The 16058-nt window shown below is 55.9% G+C and overlaps 2 protein-coding genes across 5 annotated transcripts; one reads left to right on the top strand and one right to left on the bottom strand.

Annotated features, from left to right (window-relative positions):
- Positions 1 to 2006: 2006 nt before the first annotated feature.
- On the bottom strand, positions 2007 to 3337 carry LOC120310199 (hemoglobin subunit beta-1). 2 transcript variants are annotated; one of them, XM_039348344.1, is made up of 3 exons: positions 3159 to 3330; positions 2808 to 3030; positions 2007 to 2238 (listed from the first exon to the last, which is right to left on the bottom strand). In XM_039348344.1, exons 1-3 carry the CDS (start codon positions 3248 to 3250, stop codon positions 2110 to 2112), a joined length of 444 nt encoding a protein of 147 aa, XP_039204278.1. In that variant the 5' UTR covers positions 3251 to 3330; the 3' UTR covers positions 2007 to 2109. The 2 variants fall into 2 exon arrangements, with proteins under 2 accessions (XP_039204278.1, XP_039204288.1); XM_039348354.1 differs by lacking the exon at positions 2007 to 2238 and adding an exon at positions 2605 to 2620 and having other exon boundaries at positions 2710 to 3030; positions 3159 to 3337.
- Positions 3338 to 3470: 133 nt separating this feature from the next.
- On the top strand, positions 3471 to 15878 carry CDCA8 (cell division cycle associated 8). Of its 3 annotated transcripts, none has more exons than XM_039348386.1 (10): positions 3471 to 3656; positions 9430 to 9558; positions 9661 to 9701; positions 9809 to 9884; positions 11656 to 11774; positions 12671 to 12750; positions 13886 to 13984; positions 14073 to 14199; positions 14439 to 14525; positions 15146 to 15878. In XM_039348386.1, exons 2-10 carry the CDS (start codon positions 9501 to 9503, stop codon positions 15188 to 15190), a joined length of 732 nt encoding a protein of 243 aa, XP_039204320.1. In that variant the 5' UTR covers positions 3471 to 3656; positions 9430 to 9500; the 3' UTR covers positions 15191 to 15878. The 3 variants fall into 3 exon arrangements, with proteins under 3 accessions (XP_039204320.1, XP_039204299.1, XP_039204309.1); XM_039348365.1 differs by lacking the exon at positions 3471 to 3656 and adding an exon at positions 8534 to 9323; XM_039348375.1 differs by lacking the exons at positions 3471 to 3656; positions 13886 to 13984 and adding an exon at positions 8534 to 9323.
- Positions 15879 to 16058: the final 180 nt, after the last annotated feature.

Below are 16058 nucleotides of genomic sequence, written 5' to 3'. Positions count from 1 at the left end.
CTTCTATGATGCTTCAAAAATGACATTAGAAGTTTTTGTGGTTTTTTTTTTTTGCTTAAGAAATCCAACAACAGAATCTCTTTGAGACACGCCACGTTTTCTGAATCCTGTTCACCAGCTGAAGCATATTCATGTTTCATATTCCACGTAAAATCATGAATCCAGAGATCATTTAGTCCAACCCTAGTTAGTGCAGAATTCACTGCATTAGGGCTTCCCAAGCCTGAGTAACTTACCTAACACTTTTGCCCACAACACACAAACTCATGACCAATCACAAGAGACATATTTAAATGAATTTAAAGTGTTTTACCTTTCTTGGATTAAAAAGGACTTTCTGATAAAAACTTTTAAAGAAACTTACAAATTTCTGATGGAAACTTATCAAGGAGAGAACCGACCTAGAATTAAGGAGAAATTTGCTGACAGTGAGAGCAATCAACGAGTGGAACGGAAGTTGCCTCCAGAAGTTGTCGGTGCTCCATCACTGGAGGCTTTTAAGAAAATACTGGCAATCATTTGTGTGAAATGGTACAGGATTTCCTGCTTGAGCAGGGGGTTGGACTAGAAGACCTCCAAGGTCCCTTCCAACTTTTTGTTATTCTGTTAGAAGTAGTTTGGTTAATGCAGGAAAAAGTTCAGGAAGGCCCACAGCTGCACCACCCACCACCCAGCCAGCCCCTGCTGGGAAATTCCCAACTCACTGCACTTGTGCGGCTGCTTGAACCACAAGCTGACAGCTCCCCAGTCAGGAAGTTTATTTTTTATATCCCACTTTTATTATTTTTATAAATAAGGCAGCGAATACAGACAATACTCCTCCTATTTTCCATCACAATAACCCTGTGAGGTGGGCTGGGCTGAGAGGGAGGGATTGGGCCAAAGCCACTCCTGATCTCCAGCCCAAATCTCCTTCCATGTGTCTCTCCCACCGGCTCTGGTCCTGCCTTCTGGGCCAATGGAGAGCCAGCCCCCTCCGTCTGCTGCGTGGGGTCTCTAGAGCCCTTTGAAGGCTGCTGTCCGGTCCCCTCCCTCCGCTCCCCTCCCCTCCTCTGCAGACCCAGCAGGCCAGACCCTTTGACCATCCTCGCAGGACTGTTTTCCAGGCTCTGCCCCATCTTCTGACCTGGCTCCCAGCTGCCAGGTCCCTGTCTTGGATGACCAGGGTGGGTGGGGGGGCAACTCCTCCGCTTTTATAGTGCCAGAACCGTAGGGTGATTGGACGGTAGAGTGGAGATGGCCAAAAAGGTCATCTAGTCCAGCCCTCTGCGAAGTGCAACCCAGCCAATGGAACCTGCCAGTTTCCTCCCAAAAGCCTCCGGAGCCAGAAAACCGGTCCGCGGTCGTCGGGATCTTCCCTCGGAGCAGCTTTTCCTTATAAATCTAAGCAGCTGCAACTATCCGGGGAGAGGATCCCCCTGCCCACCCCGCAGCTGCGGGGAAGCGTCCCTGGTCAGACACAGATTCCCTTCCCGGCCGCTCCTGATCTGAGCATGGGGGGGGGGGTCGGGGGTCTCCCTTGCCAGCGGAGCCCCTCTTGCTGGGGGGAGGGGCAGCCGGCGTCCTCCCCAACTGACGGGCTCAGGTGGCCGGCCGGCCGGGCAGGCAGAGGCGCAGCTGCTGCTCCAGGGCCACGACGGAGCCACCGGGACGCTAAGAGAAGCCCGACGCGGCGCCCGAGCGCCGCCGAGGCGGGTCTTCCCTGCTCCAGCCTTCCCTAACGGCCTCGGGTGCAGCGGGGGCGGGGAGGGGGCTTTTCCCGACTCAGGTGGAATGAAACGTGTAACAACCCCCCCCTCCTCCTCCTCCGAGCAGACGCGCTTGTGAGCGACCACTCGCCTTCCTTCCGAGGACGACCCCCTCCCACCGGGGTGTCCCTTCTATGCCCCCCCCCGGTGGCTTCAAGGTCCCTGTGCTGCCCAAGACCCCGGTCCCCCCGGCCGCTTCTCTCCCCACCTACCGCCGCTCCCGGCTCCCCCCCCCCCACAAAGCCACGGACGAGTCGGTTCAGTCTGCAAAAGGTGACTTTTATTGTCTGAGCAGGTCAGGGGGGCTGGAGAGGCCCCCTCGGAGGCGACGAAGGGCGGGCGCAGCCGCTGCGGAGGCGGCCTAGTGGTACCGGCGGGCCAAGGCGTGGGACACCACCGACACCAGCTTCTGGAAGCAGGCGTGCACGTGCGGGGTGAATTCCTTCCCGAAGTGGCAGGCCAGCACGGTGATCAGGCAGTCGCCCAGCAGCTGCAAGAGAGAGAGAGAGAAAGGGTCGCCGATGGAACCTGGGCTGGCTGCGGAGGGGGCGCTCTCGCCCCTCCCAAAAAGCGGGACCGAGCAAGAGGGAGGAAGGAAGGAAGAGAAAGGGGAGGATAAGGGAAGAAAGTTGCCGTTGCCAGCCGGGTACCCGAAGTCCCCTCCTGCACCAAGGAGCCCCTTTCCCCGGCCGCGACCTCCGCCTTTGCCCCCGGCCACGAATCCCAAGCCTGAAACGCGGGGGGGGGGGAGGCGAGAAGCTCGGAGAACGACGGCGGGCTCCTTGGTGCAGGAGGGGACTCTCTGCAGCCGGGCGGTTGTTCTCGCAGGCGCCGCAAGACCCAACTAGGCCGCGGGGGTCCTCCACCTGGGCCACTTGAAGACTTGTGGACTTCAACTCCCAGAATTCCCCAGCCAGCTTTCCACAAGTCTTCAAGTGGCCCAGGTGGAGGACCCCTGAACTAGGGAACCCCCTCAGCGCGAGGAGGGCTTTCTGAGGAGCCCCGTCCCCCTCTCGCCCCCGGAGAAGCCTGGTCGGGGGGGGGGCGGCGGGGTCCCACCTTGAAGTTGACGGGGTCCACGTGCAGCTTGTCGCAGTGCAGCTCGCTCAGCTTGGCGAAGGTGTCCTTGACGCCCTCGGGGTTCTTGACGGCGTCTCCGAAGGCCATGAAGACCTTCTTGCCGTGGGCCTTGACCTGCGCATTGCTCTGGATGGCCGCCGCGTTGCTCAGGTTGCCGAAGCTGGTGAAGAAGCGCTGGGTCCAGGGGTAGACGATCAGCAGTCTGGGGCGGGCGAGGGGACGGGCGGACGGTCAGCGGACGGCAGTCGGCCTTTCCCCCCCCCCCGCGCCCTCTCTCTCTCTCCCCGCCCCCGCCTCGCGTCCCCCCCCCCCGCCTGCCACGGGGCTCACTGGGCGAGAGACTCGGCGCCGATGGCGGACACGTCGACCTTGCTCCAGATGGCGTTGACGGTGCTCTTCTCCTCGGCGGTCCACTGCACCATGGCGGGGGCTGCTGTCGGGGCTGCTGTCGGGGCTGAAGAAAGGGAAGCGACCAAGGCTGCGGAAGCGGCTCCGGGGCGGCCTTTTATGTCCTGCCCGCCGGGAAAGGAGCGCGGTGGGCGGGTGGATCTGGGCCAGCCAGGGGGGAGGGGGGAGCCCGCCGGGTGTGGCCCTGCCGGGCCAGCCGGAGCCCAAGATAGCCGCCGGTGGGACGGCGGCGCCCGCCTTGGGCCGGGCCCTCCTCTTTTCGCCAGGCTCCGCGCCCGGCCCGGGCTCGGGGCTGCCGTGGTCCTGGATGAGCAGGGCCGGCCGGTCCCCGCGGGGGCGTCTGGGGTCCGCAGCAGGCCTGGGAGCCCGGGGGCTTCAGGGAAATTCACCTGCAGCCTGGCTGTTGGTCGGCTCCGCAAGGTTCGTGGGAAAGCCACCCCCTCTCCAAAGCTGCCACCTTTGTAGGGTGCAATTCCTGTGACGAGAATGGTCCGTTGCTGGGCCCCTTCCCACAGCAGAGGGGGGGCCCTACTCCTCCCTCCTGTGCTTCCCCATCCCAAGAGGGGCATTGAACTGGGGTGGGGTGAAGGTTGGGGTCCATGCCAGGGGGCCACTACGGATGGGCAAGTCCTGTTCAGGATGCCCCTTAGGGGGACTCTGGGCCAGCTCCTCCCTCTCAACACAGCTTCCTCCCCAAAAGGGGGGCTACGGTGGGTGAAGCAGAGACACCTCTACTGAACAAAAGACTGCATCAATAACGGAAATTGAAGGAAGGGGAGCTATCCAAGGTGGAGCTGCACATCAGAGGGAGTGTGGTAGCCTACTACCAGTGAGAAGAGGCTCTTGATCTCCAGAGTCTATTAATCAATCAGAATAGAGCTGGGACCTTGGAGGTCTTCTAGTCCAACCCCTTGCTCAAGCAGGAGACCCTAGACCGGGGGTCCCCAACCTTGGCAACTTTAAGACTTGTGGACTTCAACTCCCAGAATTCCCCAGCCATCCATGTCAACTGCAGGTCTTCAAGTTGCCACGCTTGGACACCCAAAGATCAAGTTGAGGTCCACAGGTCTTAAAGTTGCTAAGGTTGGGGACCCCTGCCCCAGGCCATTTCAGACAAGTGACTGTCCAGTCTCTTATTAAAAACCACCAGCAAAGCACAAGGATAAAAGGTCTGGAGGCTAAATTTTAAGATGAATGGTTGAGGGAACTAGTCTAATGAAGAGAAGGACGACGGGGGACATGATAGCAGCCTTCCAGTATCTCAGGGGCTGCCCCAAAGAAGAGGGAGTCAAGCTCTTCTCCAAAGCGCCTGAAGGCAGGACAAAAAGCAACGGGTGGAAACTCATCCAGGAGAGAAGCAACCTGGAACTAAGGAGAAACTTCCTGACAGTAAGGACAATCAATGGAACTGAAGTTGCTTCCAGAAGTTGTGGGTGCTTCATCGCGGGAGGCTTTGAAAGAAGAGACCGGACAGTTGTTTGTTTGGAATAGTGTTGGGTCTCCTCCTGCTTGAGCAGAGGGTCGGACTAGATGACCTCCAAGGCCCCTTCCAGCTCTGTCAATTCTGTTGTCCTGATTTATCTGTCTGAGTAATAGGTGGACCACATGGATTTATTTATTTATTTATGAGACTTATATACCGCTTTAAGTGCAAGCACTCTCTAAGCGGTGTACACCAGTAAGCAATGTATATATATATATATACTCTAACTGCTGCGCCACCTCGGCTCATATGGATGCCCCCCTATAGCCGGTGTGGGGGGGTGATGGTAGGGAAAAGGGTCTGAACTAGAGTCTGGGGGGGGGGCTGGGGGAGAGCTTGAAAGTGGAGGAATTGTTTTTCCCTCTCCAGGGAAGGCTGGGGGCCTCCCTGCTTCCCTCGGCTGCCACAGCAACCCTCCTTGCTTTGCCAAGAGCTGCTCAGCAGGGGCTGATGGTGGGGCTGATAATCTCCCAGCTGGGGTGGAGTGGCTGCCAGAGCAGCAAAGAGCAGAGGCAGGTTTTCAAGAAGAGATTGGACATTCACCTGTCTGGGACGGAATAGTTCTCCTGCTTGAGCAGGGGGCTGGACTAGAAGACCTCCAAGGTCCCTTCCAGCTCTATTCTATTCTAGGGGGGACATGATATCAGTCTTCCAATATTTGAGGGGCTGCTGCAAAGAAGAGGGGGTCAACTTATTTTCCAAAGCACCAGAAGGCAGGACAAGAAACAACGGATGGAAACTCATCAAGGAGAGAAGCAAGCTGGAACTAAGGAGAAACTTCCTGACAGTGAGAACAATTAACTAGTGGGTGCTTCATCATCGGAGGCTTTGAAAGAAGAGACTGAACAGCCAGTTGTCTGGAATGGCATAGGGTCTCCTGCTTGAGCAGGGGGTTAGACTAGATGACCTCTAAGGTCCCTTCCAACTCTATGATTCTGTTAAGAATTATGGACTATAATCTGTAAAATTTACACCAAACATAACTTAAAAGCAGTACAAAATATTCTATGGAGAGTATGCAATTCCATCAATAATAAGAGAGATAAATTATAAAGTAATAAATGTTGGAAATGTCATGGAAGATTTATTTTTATTGATCAGAAACCACTTTCTTCTTCCTTTCTTCTTTTTCTCTCCCCCCCCACTTTTCTATTTTTATCTTTAACTTAAATTTGTTTTGTTTGTGATCAGTGTTGCCCAATGTTGAAAGAAAAACACAATTCTGAAAATATCTGACTGGGAAGTTAATTTGGAGGACGTGCAGGATTGACAGCACAGTATATACTCACAACAGAAGTTTAACCAAATTTAAGCAAGACCAGCTGACTTTAAGGGGTGGAAATGTTTGTAAAAACTGAATTAGTAGAAGCACAAAAAGGAAGGTAGTCAGAAACTGCAAAGCCTTTTTTTAATCTATTGGTACTTTAATTGCAGTCAAATTTGCTTTAACTTTTCTTTTTCAATTTGCGTAAGAAATACTAAGAATGCAACGGAGACTTTAATATTAAGTAATGAGCTCATTACTGTCAGCTTTATTGTGCTGTAGAACAAATACTTTAATGAAACTCGCAGCAGTTATTTAGAACAGGCAGTCCTCAAGTTATGACCATAATTGAGCCCAAAATTTATGTTGTTAAGTGAGACATTTGTCAAGTGAATTTTGCCCCATTTTATGATTTTTCTTGCCCCAGTTGTTAAATGAAGCATCGAGTTTGTTAAATTAGTAACATGGTTGTTAAGGGAATCTGAATTCCCCATTGATTTTGCTTCTCAGGTCACAAAAGGGGATCACGCAGCCACAGCGCGACCGTCATAAATAGGAGCCAGTTGCCAGGCGTCTGAATTTTGATCACGTGACCGTGGGGGACCCTGCAACAGTCGTTAAGTGTGAAAAATGGTCATAAATCACTTTTTTCAGAGCCTTTGTAACTTCCAATGGCCACTAAACAAAACTGTTGGAAGGTGAGGACTTCCTGCATTGCATTCAGTTTTGACTGGAAAAAAAACTAAATAATCCTACTTTTATTAACTAATTCAGGGCTGAGAGACCAGGTCTCTCAGCCCTGAAGATGTTGGAGAGTTTTCCCAACGAAAGCTTGGCAACCTTTTAATATAGTAAAATACTTTAATTAAAGTATTTTAACTTTAAACTCTCCTGGTGAACGCGCTTTATTCATGCCATTTATATATATATATATATATATATATTTGGTATCCTGAATGGTTCAAACTGTTTGCAGGACTAACCATATTTCCTCAACCTATATACGGATGACCAATGTGTCAAAACAATATAATGTATTATGTTTCTTTTACAACACTGCCGTATATAGAAACGTTGCCATCATACTAAAGAGGAAGCCTTTCCTGGCCCTGAGCCCCCCCCCCCTTTCCTGGACTTCAACTGAAGGAGACCTCCTTGGAGCCAGGGGGGGAAAAGGGCGAAGCCTCCCAGCTCCCTTTGCTCATTGGATCGATGGAATTACTCTCCCACCGTCTTTCTTTGGTCACTGTTCCCTTTATGGTTCTCCTGTTTTACTTCTGTTCGGTCTTCTTCCCTTTTACTCTTCTTTCCCTTTTACTTACTCTAGCTCCTATTCCTATTCTATTCCATTTCTATTCTATTCCTTATTTCTATTCTATTCCTTTTTCTATTCTATTCTATTTCTATTCTATTCTGTAATTCTATTCTTTTCTTTCTCTATTCCATTCTATTCTTTCTCCATTCCATTCCAATTCTATTTTATTCTGTAATTCTATTCTATTCTGTTCTATTCTCTATTTTATTCTATATTCTGTAATTCTATTCTTTCTCTATTCTGTTCTATTCTATTATATCTCTATTCTTTCTCCATTCCATTCCAATTCCAATTCTATTCCATTCTTATTCTATTCTGTATTTCTATTCTATTCTGTAATTCTACTCTGTTCTATTCTGTAATTCTATTCTATTCTGTTCTATTCTCTATTCTTTCTCTATTCTATTCTACTCTATCCTGTAATTCTATTCTATTCTTTCTCTATTCTACTCTTATTATTTCTCTATTCTTTCTCCATTCCAATTCCAATTCCAATTCTATTCCATTCCATTCTATTCTATTCTACATTTTGTTCTATTTCTGTTCTATTCCTATTCCTAGACTTATGACCACAGCTGAACCCAAAATTTCTCTTGCTATGCAAAACATGACAAAGTTAGCCACACGGTTGTTAAGTGAACCTGGCTTGTCAGGAGGAGGCACATTTCATACATGACCGTTGCAGCACCCCCATGGTCAGACGCGTGGCCACTGGTGATCCCCTTTTGCGACCTTACGGCCAGCAAAGTCAGTGTGGACCAGGTTGCTAACTTAACGACTGTGCCAAGAAAAGTCGTACAATGGAGCAAAACTCACTTAACAAAGGCTCCATTTAGCAACATACATTTAGGGCTCAGTTGTGGCCGTAACTTGAGGACTGCCTGTGTTCTGAGATGGAAGTGTGGGCTTATGGTTACTGGAAAGGCAAGAGGCCTTAGGAGGCGAGGCAGGGCTGCTGGCTGTGTGTGTGTGTGGGGGGGGGGGTTGAGCAGGCAAGAGGCTGTCAGGCTGATAAGGGCAGCCGGTCCCTGGCATCGCCCACTTCAGCACCAGGCCCAGGTCTGCAAGCGCCTGACAAGCCCCAGAGGAGACAAGGCCCTGGGGAGGGAGGGAGGGAGGCGGGGGGGGGAGATGTCCAAGCCCTGGGAGCCCTTCCCCGAGGGAGCCTGGCCCCCAGAGGGACAGGCCGAGAGACCAAGGACAGAGTCCGGGGGGGGGGGAGGGTTTCTTGCTTTGGCATCTCCATCCGGTTCTGTCCGGGAATGCTAGGTGGGGGGAGAAGGCAGAGGAAAGAGGGCCAGCCCACCCTCCTCGGCCTCCCACCAACAAGCCCCACAGAACTCGGCTGGAGCAGCTGAATTAAGTGGCCTCCTGCAGATGGGGTGGGACTAGACGACCTCCGAGGTCCCTTCTGCAGCTCTGGGGATTGTCCGAGGGAGCCGACAGGCGAGGCAGGCGAGCCGGAGCTCTGCTGACCCCTGCAAGCCGGTGGGGGGGGGAGGAAAGTGGGGAGGCGGTGCCAATCCCCACCGGGGCACGCGAGACCCCCGCTTGGCCGGAGGAGGAGCCCGGAGGCCCGAGGGCGATCTCCGCGTGGTCCCCTTTTCTCGCCGGAGGTGTCTGAACGTGAGCGCGCCCGAAGCGGAGCCCCCCGAGCCCCTTCCAGCCCCAAAGCCCCGCCCACCCCGAGGGGCCCCTCCCTGCCGTTTTCCGCCCGCCCCCCCAAGTCTCGATGCCCCGCCCACGGGCGCCCCGGGCAGGGGGTACCCCCGTAGAAAGCGCGGCTGGGCGGCGTGAGGGGCGTGGCCTCGCGGCAGGAGGAGGCGGAGGAGCCGTGCGCGCGGCGGGCCGCCTCCTGATTGGCCGAGCGGGGCGCGCGCCAAGTTTGAACGGCCTTCGTCTCCGCCGTCTCCGCTTCCGCGATGGCGCCCGGCAGGAAAAGGCCGACGGCGGCCCGGGGCGGCCCGAAGGCCTCGGCGCGGGATAAGCGGGTGGACGCCTTCCTGAAGGACTTCGACCGCGAGGGTGAGGCGGGCCGGGGCCGGGGTCGGGCGAAGGGCCGGGGCCTGGCCGGGGCGGGGGTGGAGGTCGGCGGAGGGCCGGGGCCGTGACCGGCGCGCCTGTCTTGCAGTGCGGTCCCGGCTGGCGCTGGTGCGGGCGGCGGGCAAGAGCCTGCAGAAGGACGTGGAGAACCAGAGCAACATGGAGGTCCTGCGGCTGCCGCTGCCGCTGCGCGAGATGAACTGGATCACCTTCCTCGGTAGGTCTCGACCCCCCCCGCAAGAGCCCCCCCGCCCGGCCTTGCGCGACCCCCGCCCGCCCCCCCGCTAACCCCCCCCTTCTCTCCCTCTCCCACTTGCAGCCTTCGGAGGCAGCGACAAGGCCCTGGAGAGGGTGGCCTCGGTCAGTGAGTAGCCCGGGGGAGGGGAGGGGAGGGGGAGGGCTGGGCGGGTCAATCGGGCCGCCTCCCCCTCTCCTGCGAGCTGCCCGGCTTCCTTGCCTCCCTGCAGAGCGAGGTGGAGATCGCGGAGATCACCCAGCTGGCCTCCCGGGCCGTCCAGACGCCCTTCCGGGTCGCCAAGAAAGGTCAGCGGGGGGGGGGGAGAGGGAGGGAGAAGGGCCCGCCTAATACTCTCACGGTCCCCCACTGTGAAAATGAAGCGCGGGATTCCAAAGTCGCTAATCCAGGCTCCCTGCAGCAGCGTTTATTGAGTCGACCCCTGGGCAGGGGGGGGGTATTGCCCAAGAGGAAACAAGGTGAGCCCCCCCCCCCCCGCAGACACACCGGGCCCTCAGGTTTACACACTTCAGGGAAGGAAGGGGGAGAAAAATGGTGCAGCCTTGCATCACCCACCATCCCATCCAGGGTCTGTCCCCTGCAGGATGCGGCCTCTTCTGCCTGTTTCCAAGCAACACAGCAGTCCTGGACTTGCAACGGATCAGGTAGTGACCATTCCATGTTACAAGAGCACTGAAAAAAGTGCTCTTGTTTCCCCTCACTTATGACCGCTGCAGCTTCCCCGTGGTCATGGGATTGACATTCACACGCTTGGCAACTGAGTACTCAGGACGGTCGCAGCGTCCCGGGGGGGAGTGACCTGGCAGGTAGAGTCAACGGGGAAGCCGATTTGCTTAACGACTATGTTATCAGCTTGACAACTGCAGCAATTCACTTAACAACTGGCAAGAAAGGTTGTAAAATGGGGCAAAACTCACTTAGCGATGTTCAAACATCAGCATTTGTAATTAGCAAACTTCACTTTATTTCTCCTCCTTCCATTCTTACGATGCTTGAGAATGTGAGATGTAAAACCCCCAAATTTTGAGACAATACGAAGACAAGTCTGGTTAACAATACAAAGTTTTTATTGAAGAAAAACATAAAAATAATAAGAAAAGTGTTTGCAATTGCGGCCTCCTGAATTCTTCCCTCAATAAACAGTAAACCTTAGGTCATAATTAATTATCTTTGCTGATTACCATTTGTGGTCACTTTACATGGGCAGGAAACAGTAAACAAACCTTCCCACACATTTGGCAATGCATTGCTACATTTGCACTGCTAAAGAGACAGTTTCATATAATGGCATTACATTTTTACATTTATAAAAAGGATAACTTTTATTTCCTTCAAGAAGGAGTTGGAACCACAGCTGAGCCCAGACAGTTGCCCCACTTTACGACTTTTCTTGCCACGGTCGTTAAGGGGATCTCTGCAATTCTTAGCAACATAGTCCCCATTGACTTTGCTGGCCAGGCGGTCGCAAAAGGGGATCACGTGGCCCCGCTGGGACACTGCGACCATCATAAATATGAGCTCGTTGCCAAGCATCCAGATTTTGATCACGTGACCTGGGGATGCTGCGACGGTTCTAAGAGTGAAAAACGGTCACTAGTCACTTTTTTCCAGTGCCGTTGAACTTCAAATGGTCACCCAATGAACAGTTGTAAGCCGAGGACTGCTTGCTTTGTCTTAGTAAAAAGAAAAGTTGCTCGTGTTGCCCTAGCTCAGGGGTAGGCAACCTTGGCCCCTTCGTGATTCGTGGACTTCAACTCCCAGAATTCCTGAGCCAGCATGGGGGAAACTATGGCCCCTTCATGACTCGTGGACTTCAACTCCCAGAATTCCTGAGCCAGCCTGGCTCAGCTTGGAAACCTCCCCCTTTCCCCTCAGCATGGCTGGCTCAGGAATTCTGGGAGTTGAAGTCCACCAGTCATAAAAGGGCCAAGGTGGCCTACCCCTGACCTAGAAGCCGTGACGGAGCTGGCTGAGAAGCGGCCATTTCACAGCTGCCCCCACCAGCCTGCCTGTCTCACCCCCCTTCCTCCAAGAGTTTCTGTGTTCCCCCCCCCCCAGCCAAGCAGGCCATTGAGACCATTGACGAAGAGATGGAGACGTCTCTGCTGCCTGCGGTCAAGAAGTCCAAGCAGGAGGACCAGGCTGATCCGGACGTGGCACACCAGAAGCCAGGAAAGGTATTCATTTCTCTCTGTCCTTCCGAAGGCCTCTGCCTTGGCCCTCCCTCTCGCGGCTTCCCTCGGGAGCCCTGCCTGTTGAGTGCTTTTTCTGCCTTAACAAAGCCTGCAGCCCTCCGGGTGGGGGGGGGCCTGCACCTGAAGCCCGGAAAGTTCTGTCTGAGAACGGATCTTTCTCTGCGAGGTCCCAGCAATAGGATATTAATGAGCAATAAAGCAGTAAAAGGATGAAAAATGAAGAACAGTTGCAGGATTTGGGTATGGCTAGTCTAGAGAAAAGGACGAGGGGGGACATGATAGCAGTCTTCCAGCATTTGAGGGGCTGCCACAAAGGAGAGGGAGTCAAGCTATTCTCCAAAGCGCCTGAAGGCAGACAAGAAGCAACGGGTGGAAACTAATCAAGGAGAGAAGCAACCTGGAACTAAGGAGAAACTTCCTGACAGAACAATTAACCAGTGGAACCACCTGCCTCCAGAAGTTGTGGGTTTTCGAGATGAGCTTGGACCACCATTTGTCCGAAATGGTAGCAGGGTTAGGCCACCTTGGCTCTTGTGACTCCTGGACTTCAACTCCCAGAATTCCTGAGCCAGCTGTGCTGAGGGGAAAGAGAGCTGTGCTGGCTTAGGAATTCTGGGAGTTGAAGTCCAGGAGTCACAAAAGAGCCAAGGTTGCAGACCCCTGGTATAGAGTCTCCTGCCTGAGCAGGGGGCTGGACTAGAAGATCTCCGAGGTCCCTTCCCGCTCTATTCTGAATGAATGGGATGGGTGGGTGGGTGGGCGGGTGGACCGGTGACCTACAACCTCAAAAGAGGCTGGGGCTGGGTGAATGCCCTGCTCACCCCGCAAAGGGCCTGTGGCTGAAGGCGGGCAGAGTCACAGCCCCTTCTGCGTTACAGGTGCAGACCTCAAGCAAAAGGCCTCCGACTTCCAAGAGGGCCCGGCCCCCTTCATCCCGATCCAAGCACTTCCGTAAAAGGTAACGGGCAGCAAGTACTCAGCAACCCAGCTCAGAGACCCCCAAGGAACCCACAGTACGACCCTGAGCTATCAGCATTCTCCTCTGTCGGAGACTGAACCGGGTTGAGCCAAGCCCTGTGAATGGAGGTGAAGGACCCACCGGGTGGGTTGTCCTTCAGAGTGAGCCCCGAGGAGGGACACCACAGCGCTCTTGAACTGCCTCAAGAGGTGTCAGGTAGAAGAGAGAGATCGGGGGGGGGGGTCCTGGAAGACCCCAGGGGCGCAGTGTGCTGCAGCCGGTGCGATCCTGGGCTGCCTGAGTGGAGGAATAGGGGAAGGGTTACTGCTGCTTTACGCTGCCCTGGTCAGACTCCCCCCCCCCATGGGGTGTTCCTTCCCCCCCCCCGTCCCCACAATACAAAAGGGCTGAGGAGCTGGAGAGAGTGCAGGGCAGAACGAGGGAGGGGGGAGGGGCTTGGGGGTGAAATCCCATAAAAAGGAATTCCTGGCTTAATGGAGGGGAGGCTAAGGGGGACTTGACAGCAAGAGGGGGCGAGGGAGGAAGGGGGCAGTCGGACAAGAGCCAGCAGGGAGAAGCTTTAAGGCCTGGCCACCTGCAGACTTGTGGACTTCAACTCCCAGAATGCCCCAGCCAGCCCCGTCAAGTTGCCACGCTTGGACACCCAGCGATCCAGGCTGGAATCAGAGAGGGGTTTCCTGACTTGGGGTGCCCTTATGCAAGGGAACAGCCAGCTGTGACTCCTTCATGCCTGGGGGTTCTCCAGGAGAGTCTGGGCAGGCATTTCTCAGGGGTGGGCAGAGCAGAGTCGGGAGAGAAGACACCCCCCCCCAAGATGCCTCCCAGCACTAAGATGGCTGCCGTGGTCTCCTTTCTTCCAGAGGGGAGGATGAAATTTGTGATTTAAATCACCAAAGTCCCCTGTTCATGAGTCAAGCAATCTAGGGAGGTGGGGGGGGGCTTATCTTCCCCGGCTTGTCCCTTGAGGGGCCATAACTGGAATGGTGTGCTGAGCAAGGGGGTGGTCTTGATGCCCTCAAGGTGCCTTCAGGCCAAGAATTCCAGTCTAGAGCTCTGGCAGCCGGCTTGAAGTCCCAAATGAGCCACTGACCCGGTGGCTGCTGCTGTATTTTAGCAGGCCCAGCAAAGTGAACCCCGTCACCCCAGCCGGCCGAGGGACCCCCACAAAAGCTGCCACTCTTCTGCTCACACCTGCTGGCAAGTTTGACTCCAGGTGAGGCCCCCCTCCGCCAGGCAGGCCCCTCGGGCAGCCTCCGGAGCGGGGCTGGCCAGCCGCCTGATCTGCCGGCTTCTGCCCGCAGCGTTTTCAAGACGCCCGGCCTGCGGGCCCCGAGCGCCCACGAGCGGGTCTTCAGCATCTCGGTGAACGGCAGCCCCCTGGCAGACAAGAGTGAGGTCTTCCTCGTGGTGCCCCTGGGTGGAGGAGAGGTAAGGGCCTTCGGGCGCTGGGGGGGGGACAGCGTGGAAGCCCTCTTTGCCCAGTGGGGAGGCGCTTTGCCCTCTAGCAAAGGGGAGACTTTGGGGGCTTCTGTTTCTCAACACAGACGTGCCAGCTTCGACTTGGGACGGGCCGGGAGTCCTTGCGGTTCCTGCATGAATTGGGGGGGTTGGTGGGCTTGTTTCGCCCCCAGAAAAGCCGTCCCCTACTCCCTTTGTCCTCTGCACAGAGCATCCGGATCAGGGCCAGCGAGCTCTCGGAGAAGGACCTGCGGGGGCTGAACGCCCAGGCCCTGGGCAGCGTGAAGAAGCTGTCGGTAGGTCTGGCTGTTTCCCTCCGTCGTTCCTGGGGACCCAGCGGCCTCCCCCTTCCTGGGCTCCTTGGAACCTGGTCCGGGCCGATCAGCCTTCCCGAATGCCGGGGGTCCCCCTGGAGGGAGGACTGGCCTCTTCGTTCCCAAGCACCCCCTGACTCCGGACAGCCAGCCCTCGTGCAGAGGCCAAAACATCCATGGAGTCATGGAATAACAGCAGAAATAAAAGGGGGCAGCCACAGGGACTCGCAGGGCTGTGGCTGACTCCACTTCGGGGCGGCCGGAGAAGCTAGGAAGGAATCGGGGGCGAGGCAGAGGCTGAGCCCGGAGAGCTAGAAAAGGCGGTTCCGTCTCTGGACTCTGTGGGTTGGCAGGTGGGGGGCAGCTCTGCTGGGGGGGGGGGAGAGGAGGCCTTTGCTGGGACGTCTCCTCCCTGAGTGGGCCGAGGCTGCGTCCCTGTTCTCCCCCCGGCACAGCTCTCCATCCTGGCTCCTCCCAGGAGGAGTCGGAAGGCAGAGGGGGGGGGGCACCTTTCACCTTGCGGGGTCTGGGGGAGGCCACCCGGGAGGTTTCCTCTGGGGTGGGGGCCTTATGACGCCCGGCCTCGGTTCCTCTCCTTCCAGAGTCAACTATCCCACCTCTGCAGCCGAGTGGGCAGCCATAAGTGACGGCATCTTCGACCAGCCAGTTCAGCCGCTCCAGTCCTGGTCCGGGAAAGGGGAGACCTGGCGCAGGGACGTTCTCCAGAGGCTGCAGGGGGCAGGAGCCCCACCTTCCGGGGTCCCCGTCTACTTTGGTGTCCTGCAGAATCCCTATGTTGCTCTCTCTGGGGGGGCGCCCCCCATTTCACAGGGCGTACAGTGTGTCTTGGGCAGGGAGAGCCCCCGTTTCCTTGCTAGTCCTGCCTCTCCCCCGGTTCCTTCTCACTGTGCCAGATCTGCCCCCTTGCAGGAGGGCGGCGTGGCTGGCTGGGAGCTGCTCTCCGTTATCCAGGGTTGTCCTGGCCGGCTGCTAGGTGCCTTCCCTGGCCAGGAGGCTGACTGGCCTGGCCCTTTTGTGCCCAAAGCGCTGCTCCTGCTGTGCCACCGGATGCCAGTCTCCCTCCTTTGGCAGCCTCAGCCTCCCCCAGGGGGCCTCCTGCTTCTCTCGGCTGCCTCTGTGTGCCGGGGAGAGCAGCCCTCGGGGTGGGGGGTGGGGGAACAGAAGCCCCCCTGGACGAATGCCAGCTGCTTTCTTCATCCAGGGAGTCCTTCCTTTCCAAACCTTTTATATTTACCCTGTTCCACTAAGTGCAACGACACCATTTCCTTAACGGTTTTGCATTTCTTAATAAAGTTTGTTGTCTCCTTCAAGGTCCGAATGGCTTCTTGGGGTCACTGAGCGAGCGGCGTCTCCCCCTGCCCCCCCCACCTCGGCTGATGCCATCCCTGCCCAGAAGGGAGGGGGGTGCTCCTTCTGGGCCTGCCCTCCCCAGGTCCCCCCCTCCAGTGCCCTGGAAAGCTGCAGTTGGGGGGGGGGAGGGTGCTGAGGCCTCTT

The sequence above is a fragment of the Crotalus tigris genome, unplaced genomic scaffold (assembly GCF_016545835.1).
Source record: "Crotalus tigris isolate CLP2741 ecotype Arizona unplaced genomic scaffold, ASM1654583v1 scf7180000017560.2302168, whole genome shotgun sequence".
In the NCBI taxonomy this organism is placed as follows: Eukaryota; Metazoa; Chordata; class Lepidosauria; order Squamata; family Viperidae; genus Crotalus; species Crotalus tigris.
Note: the sequence above shows the minus strand (reverse complement) of the source record. Positions and strands in the feature narration are given on the sequence as shown.

What these genes read in the sequence shown, in the direction of transcription:
- LOC120310199 (XM_039348344.1), bottom strand. Translation starts at nt 3,250, where the DNA reads ATGGTGCAGTGGACCGCCGAGGAGAAGAGCACCGTCAACGCCATCTGG. An exon ending in GGCGCCGAGTCTCTCGCCCA is followed by an intron (nt 3,031 to 3,158) that starts GTGAGCCCCGTG and finishes CGCCCGCCCCAG; the next exon opens with ACTGCTGATCGTCTACCCCT. An exon ending in TGGACCCCGTCAACTTCAAG is followed by an intron (nt 2,239 to 2,807) that starts GTGGGACCCCGC and finishes TCTCTCTTGCAG; the next exon opens with CTGCTGGGCGACTGCCTGAT.
- CDCA8 (XM_039348365.1), top strand. Translation starts at nt 9,221, where the DNA reads ATGGCGCCCGGCAGGAAAAGGCCGACGGCGGCCCGGGGCGGCCCGAAG. An exon ending in GAACTGGATCACCTTCCTCG is followed by an intron (nt 9,559 to 9,660) that starts GTAGGTCTCGAC and finishes TCCCACTTGCAG; the next exon opens with CCTTCGGAGGCAGCGACAAG. An exon ending in GCAGCGTGAAGAAGCTGTCG is followed by an intron (nt 14,526 to 15,145) that starts GTAGGTCTGGCT and finishes CTCTCCTTCCAG; the next exon opens with AGTCAACTATCCCACCTCTG.